The sequence below is a fragment of the Amphiura filiformis genome, chromosome 15 (genome assembly GCF_039555335.1).
Source record: "Amphiura filiformis chromosome 15, Afil_fr2py, whole genome shotgun sequence".
NCBI lineage: Eukaryota > Metazoa > Echinodermata > Ophiuroidea > Amphilepidida > Amphiuridae > Amphiura > Amphiura filiformis.
Window position 1 is genome coordinate 34,605,810 of NC_092642.1, and position 21,387 is coordinate 34,627,196.

Below are 21,387 nucleotides of genomic sequence, written 5' to 3' on the forward strand. Positions count from 1 at the left end.
GTCTTTCTTGCCTGTTGGTCTTTGGAAAGCTTTTGTATGGAGATTTCTGGAGTGACGTCTGACAGGCTGCAGAAACGTTTGCTCCGGAATGGCTGCCTGACCACTGGTGATTTTGTGCATGAGGGTGAGTCTGTCTGCTTTGCGTCTGAGTTCTAAAGTGTCCCACTCGAGTTTGGCCATCATGCTTGTTGGACTACTAGTTTTTCTGTAGTCTCTTGATAACAAACCTTGCAGCTCTTCTTTGGATGGATTCAAGCTGCTGTTTTAGTTTTCCTGTATGCGGATCCCAAACTGTGGACGAATACTCGAGCTGAGGTCTGACCAAGGCTGTATAAGCCTGAGCTTTTAATTCTTTTGGGCACGATAGGAGGTTTCTCCTAATGAAGCCCAACTGGCGGTTAGCCGTTGCTGTTATGTTGTTTATGTGTGCATTCCACCTTAGATCACTTGTTATTTCAACACCTAGGTAACTATGACTTTGGGTTTCAGTTAGAACCTCCTTGCTAAGTTTATTCTCTGTGATAATTGGATTTTTTTTATGAGTGATGCGTAGCAGAAAGCATTTGCTGGCATTAAATGCCATTTGCCATGTGTTTTGCCACTTTTACAAGTGACTCCTATATCTTGTTGCAGGATGTGTGTGTCCTTTTTGGTGATTAGGCCCTTCGCACTTGATTATTAGTTTCCTGTTGAAGATTTTGAAAAAGGGACGAGGTGACTTTTAATTATTAATTACTAGCGGGACACCCGCGCTATGCGCGGGTCCCCGCTAGGTGAGTAAATGGGAGCGTTCACTAAAATGGGAGGAATTACTGAACAGGTAGAATCATTGAAAAGGTAAATTTCATTTATCTGAGTCTGACCCTCGTTAAGCCTAAGTTTCCATTTTAGCTTCTTTCTTTCTTTTTAGTTTCTTCTACATGGGCCAATTTTGTTCCATTTTTTAAAAACATTTTGCTGCTAAGCTTGCAAATTTCCGTTACCATGTTTTTTTATTTACTCAATCCCGCTCCCATTATTTTCTAAATCTTTCCTTTCTTACATTTCCCCGTTGACTTCATTTTTTATTTGCTGCTTAGCTTGTGATTTCCCGTTTTCATGTTATTTATTTAGTTTAATAGCTTTTTTATTTAAATCATCTCATTTTATTAGATTTTATTATTCTTTCCTTCTTTAGCCTATTTTATTCCCGTTTTCTTTTTCTTACTGTGACTAACTATAGGCTAACCCACATACTCGTGAGGCCTACCTGTTTGTCCTCATTTTGTTTTCTTTTTTATTTAGTAGGCCTAACTCTTCATGTTGTTTATACTTTTTAACACACATCTTTTCCCCGATTTATTACGCCTACGGTCGGTCGTTCACCCGTATTATCATTCATTGCGCAACTCTGCGTCGTTTATCTGTGGCATGGCGTAGTGCTGCGTTACCAGCATGGCGCTATCGCTGCGCTTACGCGCGAGCGGCTTGGCATTAGATACGCCCGTGCGACGGCGCACGGGCTAGCTTGACAACTGACTCCCTTTTTTGTTTACCCAGCATAGCAACGTACCACATTTTCACTGATTTTGAGGCCAATTCTTGACCGTTTTCAACCAAATAAAGTTTAAACACGTTCCCGTATATTCATCGATCTCCCGTATGAATTTGGCGACATTTGGATCGAAACTGACGGAGCCTTTCCATGATACATAGATAGATACATAGATACATACAACATTTCCCTATTTATAGTAAGACTAGCGGGACACCAGCGCTACGCTGCTGGTCCCCGCTAGATGAGTAAATGGGAGCGTTCACTAAAACAGGAGGAATTACTGAACAGGTAGAATCATTGAAAAGGTAAATTTTATTTATCTGAACCTAAAGATGTTAAGCCTACGTTTCCATTTTAACTTCTTTCTTTCTTTTTAGTTTTTTCTACATGGGCCAATTTTGTTCCATTTAAAAAAAAAATTCTGCTGCTAAGCTTCCGATTTTCCGTTACCATGTTTATTTATTTATTTAACCCCGTTCCCATTATTTTCTAAATCTGTCCTTTCTTACATTTCCATTTTAGCTTCTATTTTATTTGCTGCATAGCTTGTGATTTCCCGTTTTCATGTTATTTATTTAATTCTGTCCTCAGTTTAATAGCTTTTTTTATTTAAACTTCCTGATTTTATTATAGCTTTTTTTCCCCTTACATTTCCTGAAGAGTTTCTTTCTTTCCTTCTTTAGCCTATTTTATTCCCGGTTTCATTTTGTGACTTAGTATAACCCACATACTCGTACAGCCTGTTTGTCCTCATTTTGTTTTCTTTTTTATTTATAGTACTTAGTAGGCCTACCTCTTCATGTTGTTTGTACTTTTTAACACACATCTGTTTCCCGTATTCGCCAGTATATTACGCTACGGCCGTTCGCACCCGTAATATCATTCATTACGTGACTCTGCGTCGTTTACGCGTGCCATGGCGTAGTGCTGCGTTACCCAGCGTGTATCGCTGAGCTACTGTGAGCTGCTTGGCATTAGATACGCCATACGCCTTGCAGGCCTAGCTTAGTAACCGACTCCTCTTTTTGTTTACCTTGGATAGCAACGGACCACATTTTCACTGATTTTGAGACCAATTCTTGACCGTTTTCAACTAAATAAAGTTTAAACACGTTCCCGTATATTCCTCGATCTCCCGTATGAATTTGGCGCCATTTGGATCGAAACTGACGGAGCCTTTATAGCGATACATACATAGATAGATACATACATACAACATTCCCCTATTTATAGTAAGATTAATTATCTTTTATTTTCTTTATTTAGTTTGAACTATTACAAGCAACCTTCAACTCATTTTGACAAGAGCGGGCATTTAATTATTTCACAACAATATTTGATTTTATAAATAAGTGAAGGTGGAGTTGTAGGCCCTACTATTTGTTTATTCATCATTATTGTTGACATTATTAAAGTCAGAAAATGGCAAGTAGAAGTAGTTGAAAGTTATTTTAAAGGAGAAAATTAGAAATAAAAATAAAATAATTAATTATTTAGAGATTTTCAATTTTGGACGCGGGCGGTAAACAGGAAACTAATAATCAAGTGCGAAGGGCCTTATAGTTTTATATACTACGCAATCATCCGCAAATTTGACTTCAGGGTGGCTGGTAGGTCATTCAAGTAGAGCAAGAACAACAGGGGACCTGAGTCTGACCATAAAAGTTTAAGATCATGAATTCAAATCCTGTGTCTCCTATCAACCTAGACTTGTCAACAATGATGAATCAAATTTAGAATTAAGCCTAGCCTAACTTCCCCTCGCCTAGGCTAGGCCTGGGCCTACCTAAGTAAGCATAAACCAGGCATGCATCATTGCATGCATGCATGTATGTACAACATCACACAATCATAGGCTTACTCATAGCTTTTAAATTATCATTCATGGCTTATTTTTAGCCTAGAATGCTATGCTAGGGCTAGGCTGGAGGCCTCTTGCTTTTTAAATAGTAGTACGTCCAAGCATGTTTTGCACCTGTATGTCTACAAATCAACCAATGTGCGTCGATACTCTTTTGAGGTTTTGCACAGTACCGGAAGAAGAAGAAGAAGAAGCACGACCAACATTGACATGTTTGAATGGCCTGGCCTACTAGGTGAGGTCAATATCGACTGCATAGGCATTAGGCCATATTAGTTGTAGGCCTAGCCTAGGCCTTTTATACACCATGACACATTCTATGTTTATTTGAAGATAGAATGAATAATATGAACTCACCAATTTCGTGTCGATCTCACCAGCAACTGTGCGGGCTTCCACTTGCCGAACTTCACCACTCAGCAGCAAAACTGCTGGTGCAAATATCATTATCAAAATTCGGAGTTGAACCATTTTGTTGATCCAACTCCGCCAAAAGGCTCGATGTTGTAAGCCTACTACTTATTATAAAACGTTTAAAACGCAAATCGGTTTAAAAATCTGTCAAAACAGAACTAAGAAAATTGATCCAACTGATCAAAACTCTCGCAACTTCACACTGACTCCTCTTTACCCCACCACCAACAACAAACATCGTCACCATCCCAGACAAACGAGAACCTATGTCTATGGTCACCATGGCCATTAAACGCGTACATACATGTACGCTCTCCTATGCTCATAGCTTCAGACGCGATAGTTAATTTAGTCTAGCCAATGGACCGACTCGTACTACCTGGCTAAAAACGAACGCGTGAGTTTATTGGCCATTTATTTATAGCTATCAATCGCTCATCGGTATGAACAGTTACCAAGGAACATGAGCGTACATGTACATGCAATTTTCTGCGCCAAAACAGTGGCGGTGCAGTGATTTCCGGAAGTGATTTTCAACATCCATTTCAGGTCTACAAATTGTTTCCTGTAGAAATTGCCTGAATTGGTCGGAAGTTTGAAAGAAAGTTTGAAAGAAGTTTTGAAAGAAAGAAAGTTTGAAAAAAAGAAAATTTGAACAAAATAAAGTTTGAAAGAAAGAAATTTTGAAAGAAAGTTTGAAAGAAAGAAAGTTTGAAAGAAAGAAATTTGAAGGAAAGAAAGTTTGAAAGAAAGAACGCTGATGCGGGATCCCGCTTAGTTGGAGTAATCAATCAACCAGAACCAGAGAACCAGAAGAAAGTTTGAAAGGAAGTTTGAAAGAAACAAAGTTTGAAAGAAACAAAGTTTGAAAGAAACAAAGTTTGAAAGGAAGTTTAAAAGAAAGAAAGTTTGAAAGAAAGAAAATTTAAAAAAAGAAAGTTTGAAAGAAAGAAAATTTAAAAAAAGAAAGTTTGAAAGAAAGAAAATTTAAAAAAACTTAAAAAGAAAGTTTGAAAGAAACTAAGTTAATAAATGAAAACGTTTGAAAGAGAGAAAGTTTGAAAGAAAAAAATGAAAGAAATAAAGTTTGATAAGTCATCTGTTACCACGTAGGGCCCTAGGCCTAGGCCTATTAGTAATCTGTTCATACAGATTAGTCATTTGCTCCCACAGATAAGTCATTTTGTTCCCACGGATTATAGTCATCTGTTCCCACGGTCGGATTAGTCATCTGTTCCCACAGATTAGTCACCTGTTTCCACAGATTAGTCATATGTTCCCACGGATAAGTCATCTGTTCCCACGGATTATAGTCATCTGTTCCCACGGTCGGATTAGTCATCTGTTCCCACTGATTAGTCATCTGTTCCCACAGATTAGTCATCTGCTCCCACGGATATAGTCATCTGCTCCCACAGATAAGTCATTTGCTCTCACGGATTATAGTCATCTGCTCCCACAGATTAGTCATCTGCTCCACGGATTAGGCTAGTCATCTGCTCCCACGGATTAGTCATCTGTTCCCACAGATTTCTCATCTGTTCCCACGTCCAGATAAGTCATCTGTTCCCACAGATTATTCATCTGTTCCCACGCATAAGTCATCTGTTCCCACGGATTAGTCATCTGTTCCCACAGATTAGTCACCTGTTCTCACAGATTATTCATCTGTTCCCACCGATGTTCCCAGTCATCTGTTCCCACGGATTAGTCATCTGCTCCCACAGATTAGTCATTTGCTCCCACGGATTAGTCATCTGCTCCCACGGATAATTAGGCTAGTCATCTGCTCCCACGAATTTGTCATCTGTTCCCACAGATTAGTCATCTGTTCTCAAAGATTATAGTCATCTGTTCCCATATTTTAGTCATATGTTCCCCGGATTAGTCATATGCTTCCACGGATTAGTCATCTGCTCCCACAAATTAGTCATCTGTTCCCACGGATTAGTCATCTGCTCCCACGAATTAGTCATCTGTCCTCACGGATTAGTCATCTGTTCCTACAGATTAGTCATCTGTTCCTACAGATAGGTCATCTGTTTCCACGGATAAGTCATCTGTTCCCACGGATTAGTCATCTGTTCCCACAGATTATAGTCATCTGATCTCATATATTAGTCATCTGTTCCCACGGATTAGCATCTGCTCCTACGGAGCTCCCACGGATTAGTCATCTGTTCCCACGGATTAGTCATCTGTTCCCACGGATTAGTCATCTGTTCCCACGGATTAGTCATCTGTTCCCACAGATTAGTCATCTGTTCCCACAGATTAGTCATCTGTTTCTACAGATTAGTCATCTGTTCCCACAGATTAGTCATCTGTTCCCACAGATTAGTCATCTGTTCAAACAGATTAGTCATCTGTTCCCACAAATTAGTCATCTGCTCCCACAGATTAGTTACCGGTACCTGTTCCCACAGATCAGTCATCTGTTCCCACAGATTAGTCATCTGATCCCACAAATTATAGTCATCTGTTCTCATATATTAGTCATCTGTTCCCACAGATTGGTCATCTGTTCCCACGAACTAGTCATCTGTTCCCACGGATTAGTCATCTGTTCCCATAGATTTGTCATCTGTTTCCACGGATAAGTCATCTGTTCCCACGGATTAGTAATCTGTTACCACGGATTAGTCATCTGTTCCTACAGATTATAGTCATCTATTTCCCCGGATTAGTCATCTGCTCCCACGGACTAGTCATCTGCTCCTACGGATTAGTCATCTGCTCCCACAGATTAGCCATCTGTTCCAACAGATTAGTCATATGTTCCTACGGATAAGTCATCTGTTCCCACGGATTATAGTCATCTGTTCCCACGGTCGGATTAGTCACCTGTTCCCACTGATTAGTCATCTGTTCCCACAGAATAGTCATCTGTTCCCACGGATTAGTCATCTGTTCCCACGGATTAGTCATCTGTTCCCACATATTGGTCATATGTTCCCACAGATTGTACATCTGTTCCCACAGATTAGTCATCTGTTCCCACAGATTAGTCATCTGTTCCCACAGATTAGTCATCTGTTTCTACAGATTAGTCATCTGTTTCTACAGATTAGTCATCTGTTCCCACAGATTAGTCATCTGTTCTCACAGATTAGTCATCTGTTCAAACAGATTAGTCATCTGTTCCCAAAAATTAGTCATCTGCTCCCACAGATTATAGTCATCTGTTCTCATATATTAGTCATCTGTTCCCACAGATTGGTCATCTGTTCCCACGAACTAGTCATCTGTTCCCACGGATTAGTCATCTGTTCCCATAGATTTGTCATCTGTTTCCACGGATAAGTCATCTGTTCCCACGGATTAGTAATCTGTTACCACGGACTAGTCATCTGCTCCTACGGATTAGTCATCTGTTCCCACGGATTAGTCATCTGCTCCAACGGATTAGTCATCTGCTCCCACAGATTAGCCATCTGTTCCCACAGATTAGTCATATGTTCCTACGGATAAGTCATCTGTTCCCACGGATTATAGTCATCTGTTCCCACGGTCGGATTAGTCATCTGTTCCCACTGATTAGTCATCTGTTCCCACAGAATAGTCATCTGTTCCCACAGATTAGTCATCTGCTCCAACGGATTAGTCATCTGCTCCCACAGATAAGTCATTTGCTCTCACGGATTATAGTCATCTGCTCCACAGATTAGTCATCTGCTCCCACGGATTAGGCTAGTCATCTGTTCCCACTCATAAGTCATCTGTTCCCACAGATTAGTCACCTGTTCCCACAGATTATTCATCTGTTCCCACTGATTAGTCATCTGTTCCCACAGATTATATAGGCCTACTGTTCCCACATATTAGTCATCTGTTCCCACGGATTAGTCATATGCTCCCACAGATTAGTCATTTGCTCCCACGGATTAGTCATCTGCTCCCACGGATAATTAGGCTAGTCATCTGCTCCCACAAATTAGTCATCTGTTCCCACGGATTAGTCATCTGCTCCCACGAATTAGTCATCTGTCCTCACGGATTAGTCATCTGTTCCTACAGATTAGTCATCTGTTCCTACAGATAGGTCATCTGTTTCCACGGATAAGTCATCTGTTCCCACGGATTAGTCATCTGTTCCCACAGATTATAGTCATCTGATCTCATATATTAGTCATCTGTTCCCACGGATCAGCATCTGCTCCTACGGAGCTCCCATGGATTAGTCATCTGTTCCCACGGATTAGTCATCTGTTCCCACAGATTGTACATCTGTTCCCACAGATTAGTCATCTGTTCCCACAGATTAGTCATCTGTTCCCACAGATTAGTCATCTGTTTCTACAGATTAGTCATCTGTTCTCACAGATTAGTCATCTGTTCCCACAGATTAGTCATCTGTTCAAACAGATTAGTCATCTGTTCCCACAGATTAGTCATCTGTTCCCACAAATTAGTCATCTGCTCCCACAGATTAGTTACTGGTACCTGTTCCCACAGATCAGTCATCTGTTCCCACAGATTAGTCATCTGTTCCCACAGATTAGTCATCTGATCCCACAAATTATAGTCATCTGTTCTCATATATTAGTCATCTGTTCCCACAGATTGGTCATCTGTTCCCACGAACTAGTCATCTGTTCCCAAGGATTAGTCATCTGTTCCCATAGATTTGTCATCTGTTTCCACGGATAAGTCATCTGTTCCCACGGATTAGTAATCTGTTACCACGGATTAGTCATCTGTTCCCACAGATTATAGTCATCTATTTCCCCGGACTAGTCATCTGCTCCTACGGATTAGTCATCTGCTCCCACTGATTAGTCATCTGCTCCAACGGATTAGTCATCTGCTCCCACGGATTAGTCATCTGTTCCCACGAATTAGTCATCTGTTACCACGGATTAGTCATCTGTTCCCACAGATTATAGTCATCTATTTCCCCGGACTAGTCATCTGCTCCTACGGATTAGTCATCTGCTCCCACTGATTAGTCATCTGCTCCAACGGATTAGTCATCTGCTCCCACGGATTAGTCATCTGTTCCCACGAATTAGTCATCTGTTTCCACGGATTAGTCATCTGTTCCCACAGATTAGTCATATGTTCCTACGGATAAGTCATCTGTTCCCACGGATTATAGTCATCTGTTCCCACGGTCGGATTAGTCATCTGTTCCCACTGATTAGTCATCTGTTCCCACAGAATAGTCATCTGTTCCCACAGATTAGTCATCTGCTCCAACGGATTAGTCATCTGCTCCCACAGATAAGTCATTTGCTCTCACGGATTATAGTCATCTGCTCCACAGATTAGTCATCTGCTCCCACGGATTAGGCTAGTCATCTGTTCCCACTCATAAGTCATCTGTTCCCACAGATTAGTCACCTGTTCCCACAGATTATTCATCTGTTCCCACTGATTAGTCATCTGTTCCCACAGATTATATAGGCCTACTGTTCCCACATATTAGTCATCTGTTCCCACGGATTAGTCATCTGCTCCCACAGATTAGTCATTTGCTCCCACGGATTAGTCATCTGCTCCCACGGATAATTAGGCTAGTCATCTGCTCCCACGAATTTGTCATCTGTTCCCACAGATTAGTCATCTGTTCTCAAAGATTATAGTCATCTGTTCCCATATTTTAGTCATATGTTCCCCGGATTAGTCATATGCTTCCACGGATTAGTCATCTGCTCCCACAAATTAGTCATCTGTTCCTACAGATTAGTCATCTGTTCCTACAGATAGGTCATCTGTTTCCACGGATAAGTCATCTGTTCCCACGGATTAGTCATCTGTTCCCACAGATTATAGTCATCTGATCTCATATATTAGTCATCTGTTCCCACGGATTAGCATCTGCTCCTACGGAGCTCCCATGGATTAGTCATCTGTTCCCACGGATTAGTCATCTGTTCCCACAGATTGGTCATATGTTCCCACAGATTGTACATCTGTTCCCACAGATTAGTCATCTGTTCCCACAGATTAGTCATCTGTTCCCACAGATTAGTCATCTGTTTCTACAGATTAGTCATCTGTTTCTACAGATTAGTCATCTGTTCTCACAGATTAGTCATCTGTTCCCACAGATTAGTCATCTGCTCCCACAGATTAGTTACCGGTACCTGTTCCCACAGATCAGTCATCTGTTCCCACAGATTAGTCATCTGATCCCACAAATTATAGTCATCTGTTCTCATATATTAGTCATCTGTTCCCACAGATTGGTCATCTGTTCCCACGAACTAGTCATCTGTTCCCAAAGATTAGTCATCTGTTCCCATAGATTTGTCATCTGTTTCCACGGATAAGTCATCTGTTCCCACGGATTAGTAATCTGTTACCACGGATTAGTCATCTGTTCCCACAGATTATAGTCATCTATTTCCCCGGACTAGTCATCTGCTCCCACTGATTAGTCATCTGCTCCCACGGATTAGTCATCTGTTCCCACGAATTAGTCATCTGTTTCCACGGATTAGTCATCTGTTCCCACGAATTAGTCATCTGTTTCCACGGATTAGTCATCTGTTCCCACGGATAAGTCGTCTGTTTCCACGGATTAGTCATCTGTTCCCACGGATTAGTCATCTTTTCCCACAGATTAGTTATCTGTTCCCACGGATTAGTCATCTGTTTCCACAGATTAGCCATCTGTTCCGACAGATATAGTCATATATGTTCCCACGGATGAGTCATCTGTTCCCACTGATTAGTCATCTGTTCCCACATATTATATAGGCCTACTGCTCTCACATATTAGTCATCTGTTCCCACGGATTAGTCATCTGCTCCCACGGATAATTAGGCTAGTCATCTGCTCCCACGAATTAGTCACCTGTTCCCACAGATTAGTCATCTGTTCTCACAGATTATAGTAATCTGTTCCCATATATTAGTCATATGTTCCCCGGATTAGTCATCTGCTCCCACGGATTAGTCATCTGCTCCCACGGATTAGTCATCTGTTCCCACGGATAAGTCATCTGCTCCCACGAATTAGTCATCTGTCCCCACGGATTAGTCATCTGTTCCTACAGATTAGTCATCTGTTCCCACAGATAGGTCATCTGTTTCCACGGATAAGTCATCTGTTCCCACAGATTATAGTCATCTGATCTCATATATTAGTCATCTGTTCCCACGGATTAGCATCTGCTCCTACGGAGCTCCCATAGGTTAGTCATCTGCTTCCACGGATTAGTCATCTGTTCCCACGGATTAGTCATCTGTTCCCACGGATTAGTCATCTGTTCCCGCGGATTAGTCATCTGTTCCCACGGATTAGTCATCTGTTCCCACAGATTGGTCATATGTTCCCACAGATTGTACATCTGTTCCCACAGATTAGTCATCTGTTCCCACAGATTAGTCATCTGTCCCACAGATTAGTTACCGGTACCTGTTCCCACAGATTAGTCATCTGTTCCCACAAATTATAGTCATCTGTTCTCATATATTAGTCATCTGTTCCCACGGATTGGTCATCTGTTCCCACGAACTAGTTATCTGTTCCCACGGATTAGTCATCTGTTCCCACAGATTAGTCATCTGTTTCCACGGATAAGTCATCTGTTCCCACAGATTAGTCATTTGTTCCCACAGATTAGTTATCTGTTCCCACAGATCAGTAATCTGTTCCCACAGATTTGCCATCTGTTCCCACAGATCAGTCATCTGTTCCCACATATTAGTCATTTGTTCCCACAGATTAGTCATCTGTTCCCACAGATTAGTCATCTGTTCCCACGGATTAGTCATCTGTTCCCATAGATTAGTCATCTGTTTCCACGGATAAGTCATCTGAATTACCACGGATAAGTCATCTGAATTACCACGGATTAGTAATCTGTTCCCACCGATTATAGTCATCTATTCCCCCGGATTAGTCATCTGCTCCCACGGATTAGTCATCTGCTCCCACGGATTAGTCATCTGCTCCAACGGATTAGTCATCTGCTCCCACGGATTAGTCATCTGTTTCCACGGATTAGTCATCTGTTCCCACGAATTTGTCATCTGTTTCCACGGATTAGTTATCTGTTCCCACAGATCAGTAATCTGTTCCCACAGATTAGTCATCTGTTCCCACAGATTAGTCATCTGTTCCCACAGAGTTGTCATCTGTTCCCACAGATTTGTCATCTGTTCCCAAGGATCAGTCATTTGTTCCCACAGATTAGTCATTTGTTCCCACAGATTAGTTATCTGTTCCCACAGATCAGTAATCTGTTCCCACGGATCAGTCATCTGTTCCCACAGATTAGTCATTTGTTCCCACATATATAGTTATCTGTTCCCACAGATCAGTAATCTGTTCCCACGGATCAGTCATCTGTTCCCACGGATCAGTCATCTGTTCCCACGGATCAGTCATCTGTTCCCACGGATCAGTCATCTGTTCCCACAGATTAGTTATCTGTTCCCACAGATCAGTAATCTGTTCCCACGGATCAGTCATCTGTTCCCACGGAACAGTCATCTGTTCCCACAGATTAGTCATCTGTTCCCACAGATAAGTAATCTGTTCCCACGGATCAGTCATCTGTTCCCACGGATCAGTCATCTGTTCCCACAGATTAGTCATTTGTTCCCACAGATTAGTTATCTGTTCCCACAGATCAGTCATTTGTTCCCACAGATTAGTCATTTGTTCCCACAGATTAGTTATCTGTTCCCACAGATCAGTAATCTGTTCCCACGGATCAGTCATCTGTTCCCACAGATCAGTCATTTGTTCCCACAGATTAGTCATTTATTCCCACAGATTAGTTATCTGTTCCCACAGATCAGTAATCTGTTTCCACAGATCAGTCATTTGTTCCAACAGATAGTCATTTGTTGCCACAGATTAGTCATCTTTTCCCACAGATTAGTTATCTGTTCCCACAGATTAGTCATCTGTTCCCACAGATTTACAATTTATATTTATTATTTTACAGGAATAAAGTTACTTTCCTTGCAATAATTTTTAATTATCTTTCTTGTTATATAAAATTATGTTCTTCAGATTATGGCTATCATGACCTATGAGGCAAACCAGAATAGCAGAGAAGCACCAGAAGGCACTAGATTTTTGCTGGTAAAACTACTTAGTGGAATAGAGTTTAATCAAAAAGAGGTATATACATGTACATTTTATTATTTTTTCCATCAATATTTTGGGTTGCCCAGCCCATCAGGGCTTTAAAAACTTCAAAGGCCAGTGGCGTAACAAGGTGGACTTAAGCTGGTTTCATACTACCCTGCCGCTGAGTGGCGTGGCGCACACGCATTGCAGACAAATGGACACAATCAAGGCTTGTCATTGGTTGAAGCGCCCTGCCGCTTGTCAGAGCGGCAAGCGGCAGGAAAGTATGCTGGGGGCATAAGTTCAGGGGCCGAAGGGTTCTGGGGCTCTGAGCAAAAGTGAAAATGAAATTAGGGGGAAAAGAGCTAATGAAGGAGATGTTAAAAGTGCCCCGCCGCACTGCTCCTAGTCCAAGTGGCGTAACTAGGGGGCAGGGGGACGGGCAACATGCCTCGGGCACCACCCTTAGGGGGAACGAAATTGACCAATTCAGCATCGATTCTGCGCCCCTCCAAGTGATGAAAGTCATTTCAGCATAAAACCAATTGAAAGAACATTTTAAGACCGATATTCAACTTCTAGTAACCAAAATTAATTAGGGTAGGCCTTATTTGTCCAAAATTTCGCACGTTACGCCACTGCCTGGTCCCACTCCTTGTCCATGGGCTTTCGAGGATCTTGCAACTCATCTGATCAAGGCCGCAAGCCTGGTAGGGCAGGGCCGGAGACTTCCATATTAATTAAAGACTTGCAACTGGAGTTCATGTTTACTGTAAATCTGTGGTGATGGGGAATTTACAAAAAAAGGTGGACACACACAATTTCAAATACTAACTCAGTTAGGAAATTAAGTGGGGCTCTTTATTTGCATGTTATTTTTTTGTCTAAAAAATTGTGAATATTTTTTTTGGGGGGGCAAAAAGATTGACCTGCCCCTTAACATCAATCCGGTTATTGACCTTTTCCTTAAATCCCATAAGCCTTTCCGAGTACACCTGAGATGTTGTCATTTGACGTCACGACGATCTGCGCCGCTGCGCAGTGCGCACATTGTATATCGAACATCGTACCTGCACATTGCAAGACGGCAAGTTACGTCATATGACGACATCTCGGTGTACTCGCAAAGGCTTATACTGGATTAAAGCCATAATGTACGATCTTATAATGTGAAATTTGTTAATTTTTTTCAAACCTGATTTTTTTGCATATTTGTAATGTTTACACATGTCCCAACTTGCACCTAAATGGAATCGGCCAAATTTGTTGTCTTTGTAGGTCAACAGAGCAAAGTTCGACATTTTATCATAATTTAAAAATTCTGATAATATGTCCTCTTATAGAACTGCATGTTAAATGGCCAAAATAACCTGTGGGGTTTCTTTCATTTTACCTTGTTATTTCAACTTAAAATGGACAGCAACCCTTCCCACAGTTATTACTAATATAATTTCAACATTTTTAATAAAGAATAACAAAATTAAAATTTGACGGAAATCGTACATTAAGGCTTTAACTGAAAAGGTCAATTAGAGGGCGGTTTTATTAATAATTCCAAAATGGTAAGGCCCAACAAATAAACAATAAAACAATTAGCAACTTTCCTCTTCCCTCCCACATGGGGAGATCATACTCTAGCTCATTAGCTCCACTTTGAGAAAAACACCCAAAATTGTAACTCTTTAAATATAATTTGGAAAAATATTTAATTTCCATAGCTCTACATCCAATAATTTGGACCAATTTTAGTTCACAGACCCAAAAACATGTCACAATAGCAGTTCACAGACCCAAAAACATGTCAAAATAGCAGTTCACAGACCCAAAAACATGTCAAAATAGCAGTTCACAGACTCATAAACATGTCAAAATAGCAGTTCAGTCCCCAAAAAATGTCAAAATAGCAGTTCACAGACGCAAAAACATGTCAAAATAGCAGTTCACAGACCCAAAAACATGTTAAAATAGCAGTTCACAGACCCAAAAACATGTCAAAATAGCAGTTCACAGACCCAAAAACATGTCAAAATAGCAGTTCACAGACCCAAAAACATGTCAAAATAGCAGTTCACAGACCCAAAAAGCTCCAAAAACATGTCAAAATAGCAGTTCACAGACTCATAAACATGTCAAAATAGCAGTTCACAGTCCCAAAAACATGTCAAAATAGCAGTTCACAGACCCAAAATCATGTCAAAATAGCAGTTCATAGACCCAAAAACATGTCAAAATAACAGTACACAAGACTTATTGCCTTGTAATATTAAAGGGGGTCATTACTTTTTGGGATGTCTTTATATGTAAGGTTATAAACTTAGGGACAGTTCATAAACACTTGTTAGGGGGGCCTGATGCAAAAAGGGGGGGCCCTGAAATTTTTTGACCCTCCTAGGGGGGCTGAAAAAATGACCACAAATTTTCCTGGGAAAATTGAGTTTATTCTTTGGGGTTGACCCATAATTTTCATGTCAAAAGGGGGGGCCTGAAATTTTGGAGATCTGTAAAGGGGGGCCCCAAAAATGTTCGCGATGAATTTTTTTGCATCAGGCCCCCCCTAACAAGTGTTTGTGAGCGGTACCTTACAAACTTAATCTTCTTCACTTCTCATTTCAGTTTGTTGCCCACCCTAATTGCCAGCAAATCTTAATCACCCATTTCTACCGTGGTTTATCATCATATCGAGATTGGAATACTGTTAAACAACTGATGTTTACTGTGCTGATGTTACTTGGATATCCTGTGATCTCTCTCATATATCTCTTCATCCCATCCATGAAAATCAAAAGATTTGTACGAATTCCGTGAGTATTTTGATGCATTTGTTAGCTGCTGGGTAGTACACTCTTGAAAAAAAAGGGTTCTCAGCTGTCTTGTATGTAGAACCTTCAAGAGAAAAGGGTTCTTGGAAAGAACATTTTGGCTTTTCCAGAGCCATTTTCATATCTAAAATGGTTCTTTGTGACCTTCCAGAATCCTTTTCAGGTCTAAAAATGGTTCTTTCTCTTCTTTGGCACGTTTGTAGAACTATTTAAGGTTCCACATACAGGACAGCTAAAGAACCATTTTAGGTTCTACTTAGAACCGTTTTCTCCGAGAGTGTAAATTTGAATATAATTTACAGGATGTAATATATCCCAGAGAAGATATCTTACACTTCCCATAATGCATTTCTCCCATCTTAATTTCCAGTACTGATATCTAGTGCAACATGGGTCGATGGTGACGGAATGTACCTCAATGAACAGAGCACATTGAATCAAAATGATTTCTCGACATCGACCCATGTTTTATAGCCAGTCTATTCTCAAATTGAAAACAAAGGGAATATGTACAAAGTAATGGGAGTGTCATTTGATGAAATGAGGTGATGTATCATGTTGCAAAGAATTCTGGGAAGGGTTAGATATCTTCTCTGACTATATCCAGGGTGCTCAAATTTGTAGGTCTTTTTTGGATAAAAAATGCATATCTTCAATGTAAAAGGTCAAAATTTCAAATGATGGTTGGCTTTTCCTCCCAGCAACATACACTTTAAGTACATATCATTATTTTTATAAAGTTTACTTCAAGGACTGTTAAGGGGGTACTACACCCCTGCACAATTTTGTGCCTATTTTTGCATTTTTCTCAAAAATTATAGCGCATTGGGGACAAGTAAGATATGTATATTATAGGGGCAAGGACTACAACTACTACACTGGCTATTTTATTTCAGCACAGACAACAGTTGTGGAGTTAGTTGTAGTCCTTGCCCCTATAATATACATATTTTACTTATGTGCTATATTTGAGAAAAATGCAAAAATAAGCACAAAATTGGCCAGGGGTGTAGTACCCCCATAAATGTCAAAAATAACAATTTTTAATAAGTTACCATAAAATATATTGATATCAGAATGTAATTTGGTGTGTCTGATGTGCTCTCAGGTCTCACAAAAATACTGTACAAACATCGCTATTCAATTCCTTAACTTGCCAAAAAAAATTGAACTGGAAGAAATGGTAATACTAATGCATACTATAATCTATATACTTACTCACTCATTGATTTTTGTCTTAATATTATTTTATAGGTTTGTGAAGTTTCTTTTTCATACTGGTGCTGATATGTCCTTCTTGGCTGTACTAGTGGTCATTTCTTATTCTGCAGAAATCACACCAACAGTAAATTTCATGATCAATTATGCAGTGCTCTTCACAGTAGGTAAATATATGAAATAAAAATGTTTTGGGGTCTTGTTTAGGTTCCCAATTTCCCATTCTCATGAAATTTAACAGTGGCGTAGCTACGGGTTGTGGCGCCCGGGGCTAAGGATACATAATGGCGCCTCTCCCCCCAACCCATACCTGAAACAATTGCGCCCGGAGCCCAAGAAAATTTGCACAAATACCAGTAATTCATTTTTTTGGTTATAATGAAGTTGAATTTCGGTCTTGAATTGATCTTTCAAATCACTAAATATTAAATTTGGACTTTAATTGCATGGAGGGGGTGCAAAATTGATGCTGAAGTGGTCATTTTGGTGCCCCCTAAGGTTACCCAGGGGAGGGCATGTGCCCCCACCTGCCCCCTGTCGCTACGCCACTGTCATGAGATTGTGCCAAAATCAACCTAATGGTGAAAATCAATTTCCACTTTGCTGGACCTAAAGAAAAAGGGCCCTAAAATTTACAGCACATTTATTTACAGATACTCATTCTCAAGGACTTTGAATTTGGTTATAAGGGGCGGTCAATAAATTTGTAGAACAAGGTATCACATTATTTCTTCATCACTGGGTAATGAAGCGAATTTGGTCTCATTTCGAAGCTTGCTCCTTCACAACACATTAGTTGATTTTTACATCTCTGTATATGGGCATGACACCCAACAAAGATCTACCTTCTTGAATTCACAGGTAATACTGGAAGTGAATCACGTAGCCTCTTAACTGTGGAGTTCTATGGGGGCGGCAAATAAAATCGGGGATCCCGGTTGAAAATCAAACTAATTTGTTGCTATTGCCTTAGTCTTTCACAATATTTAAGTACACCATTGGGTATTACAATCATGCAAAAATCAGAAATTTAACAATTGAACACATCCTTGTGAGCAAATTACACATTATTGGTTTAAGTCCTACCTTCATAATATCAGGTGCACACTTAAAACTACGGGGTCAAAAAATGACCCAAACGGGGTCATTTTTGACCCCAGCATAGTTATCAACTAAACACCATACCACTAACGGGGTCATTTTGACCCCATTGGTCGGGTCATTGCAATGACTACGTATTTGGGTCAAATAGTAACCCCATTGGGGTCAAAATATTACCACATTTCGGGGTCAAATGAAATGACCCCTTCAAAAGGGTTGCCTTATTGGGTTACTTAATGACCTCATTTCGGGGTCAAATGAAATGACCCATTTGAAAGGGTTGTTTTATAGGGTTACTCAATAACCACATTTAGGGGTTGTTTGGATTTTTTAGTAGGACTATGGTCATGCTGGTCCCACCAGGACATAAGTGTGTTTCTGCACAGAGAAAGCATTACATAAACAGCAAACTGCAAAATGCATCTGTGTATCACACTCACACACAGTCAGTCATCGCCTATGACAGTTCACGTATTATAAGCTTACATGATATAAGCTTATAACAACTGCAGCCAAAACACCAGCCACAACAGCATGAAATTGGAATGAATTTGCGTGCATAGACAAGGGTCTATATGCATCCTTGCAGTCTCCCTTTCCAACTAACTTTTCATATTCCATCATGCAGACAAGCACACACGACAATCCGCTGAGCTGCACAATCAGAACAAATATGGCGCTGATGTGACCACGTGAGCCGATGCACACCGTGTGTGCAAATAGTTCCGAAATGCAAGTCATGATAAAGTTGACAAATTGGGTAACTTCGGTCAAAAAATTAGTTTTATTTATTAATCAACAAACATTATTTGCAGCTCATGTTTAAACTCATTTATGTATTGAGATTTTCAAAGCGGAAGAATGAAACTGATATCAATGCGCGACGGTATCGGCAAAATGACCACTAAGTTTTTGACCACGTTCGTCATGGCTAAAATGACCTCGTGAAAGTGGTCAAATTAAAACAGTACAACCCCCTTGAAGGGTCAAAACAACCCCAATCGTGGTCAATTCAAAATGACCACGGAAAATATGAACCCCGTAGTTTTTAGTGTGTGTGCTGGTGATCAATGCTGGTGAATCTTCACTGAAGATTGGCTCATGGAGCAATCAGAAGACTTCCATTTTGTTGCCATAGAAGGTTTCAAGAAAAATTGAGCTGGAAAGAATTTGGCTGGTACACTTTCAAATATCTTGTTCTACTATTTATCGCCCCTTGTATATACCACAGTTTTGTTTGTAAATGTGCAAGTATCTTTACTTTTACTAAGCAGGCTAATCCTACAATTGTGTTCAGTTACATTACAGAATAAAATTGTAGAATTTCTTCTCACTCCCATACACATGCAGATATAGGTAGGTCTCATGGTTCGAAAGCTGTTGGTCCTGTGTACAGGAAGAGTCAAACCCTGTACATGTTAAGTGTCAGAGCTATTTGAAAAGAGAAGGGGGACCATCCCCGGTTCTGATATCTGCAATCAATCCTAGGTTCCAGGATAAAGCAGTGCGAATTATCTTTGTTCATACAAAGTCTGCACTACTCGTATAAAGGGAGAAAGAAAGAAAGATAATTATAAAATTTATTAGAAAAGTTATTGTTCAGTACAGTTATTGCTTTGAATGAAATTGAATACATGAATACAAAACCCACCCAAGTCCAAGGGAAGTGATTTTGAGAAAAAAAACCTGTATATCATTTTAATTCCTTCAGTTAGATTTACCTGGTCAATATGGTATGTTTTACATGCAAATGAGTGGGTTAAACTGTATTAGGTATGACGATTAGCATTTAAGGGACTTTGTGGGGGTTCATTTTAAATGCTGGACTTGGGTTGGACAATGTTGGAATGAGATTACCACTAGTAAGATAATACAAAATGTATAATGTTGATAAGCATACTGCCATGTAATATAAACCACACACTTTCCTTGATTAAGCCCCTTTTTTTCAAAAGTTACTCTCCAGCAATGAATGTGTTACAAGTGGACTTTTATACATACTGGATTTCAATCAATGTGTTACAATACTCAAATCCTGGACTTGGTGGTTCTTGCATACATGCCATTTTTCACATGCTCAATAGACACAGAGGATGAATTTGAGTTGTTCTTTCATACATATAAGGCAATAGAAACAAATTAGTTCGATCTTTCGATCGACCATCGATGCTTGGTCGATCCTTATTACTTATGAAATCAATTAATTTACTGTTGTTAATTGTGATAAAATAGTAATTTTTGCATGTAGGGATATTGACCAATGCAAATTTAGCCTTAATTTTGATTAATTAGTTGATAGTTCATTAATAACAAGCATCGAAGCAGCATCGACGGTCGATCCAAAGACCGAACATATTTGTTTCTTGTGCCTAACAGGCCTATGTATAGCAACAATAATTTCCCATGCTTAACTCAATTTGGCCAAACTGTGGACTATGGTGGGTTTTGTATTCATATATTCAATTGTAAATCTAATAACGTGTAATGATGCTTCAATACTGTTTCAGGTTTGGCTTGGAAACATTGCAAAGAAATCATGGATGATGGTCTGATGAAGTACCTGTCTAATGGGAGGAACTTGATTGACACATTGATATTGATTCTCTACACCAGTGCCTTTATGGTAGAAGCTGCAGGATCACATCGGGTATGTGTGTATAGACCTGTAGCCATGGGGTAGCGATGCACCCTCAAATCAACAAAAAGGGTCCATTTTTCAGGGGGGAAATGCTAAAATGTACCTAAGAAGTCCAATTTAAAAACATACCAAAGAAACAACATTTTAATCTGTGGAAATAGCCAAAACAGTAAATTTTTAAGGGGGGTTAAGTTTTTGTATGTAAGCAAAATTATTTTGGGAAAAAGTTCACATTTTGGAAATTCTCTTCCCCCCTCTGTTCTCATGCAAACAATCCTGGCTACTGCAGTGGCATGCGCAGCACATTGAAAATGGGGGGAGGGGCAGGTTGTTCAGTTCCCCCGAATGGAGTCTGATTTAGGTGTGTAAGGTGCGGTTTTAGCGTTTTCCCCCTAATGACCAGCAAAAGTGGGGACACGTGTCCCCCTGCACCCCCCCCCCCCCTTTGCGCCTGCCACTGGGCTACTGTCCTGGTTATATATATGTAATTAAAATGTGTGGAGGTGGGGTGTGTGGGGTGTATATTTTTATGTATTCTTGTAGATAATTGTATTTATGAAAACTAAATTTGATCAATTTCTGACCAAAGACTCATTCGCCTGTATTGTTTCACATCCGGGGGGGGGGGGGGGGCCACTCCCATTGTGGCCTCTACACCATCCCCGATAATAAAAACACGTAAAAGGGTAGTTTTTCGTGGATACGTAGTGTCAAAAACATGAAATATTGGGAAAAGGGTAGCAAAATTGCAATTGCTAATATGCG

The 21,387-nt window shown here is 40.2% G+C and overlaps 1 protein-coding gene across 1 annotated transcript in view; it reads left to right on the forward strand.

The window, feature by feature from the left end:
• Nucleotides 1–21,387, forward strand: part of LOC140171559 (short transient receptor potential channel 4-like) — a 96,699-nt gene that overhangs the window by 57,339 nt on the left and 17,973 nt on the right. The window contains exons 6-9 of the mRNA XM_072194832.1: nt 12,787–12,897; nt 15,460–15,647; nt 16,920–17,050; nt 20,492–20,631. Of these exons, the coding sequence (XP_072050933.1) occupies nt 12,787–12,897; nt 15,460–15,647; nt 16,920–17,050; nt 20,492–20,631 (570 nt within the window). The remainder of the gene's footprint in view (nt 1–12,786; nt 12,898–15,459; nt 15,648–16,919; nt 17,051–20,491; nt 20,632–21,387) is intronic.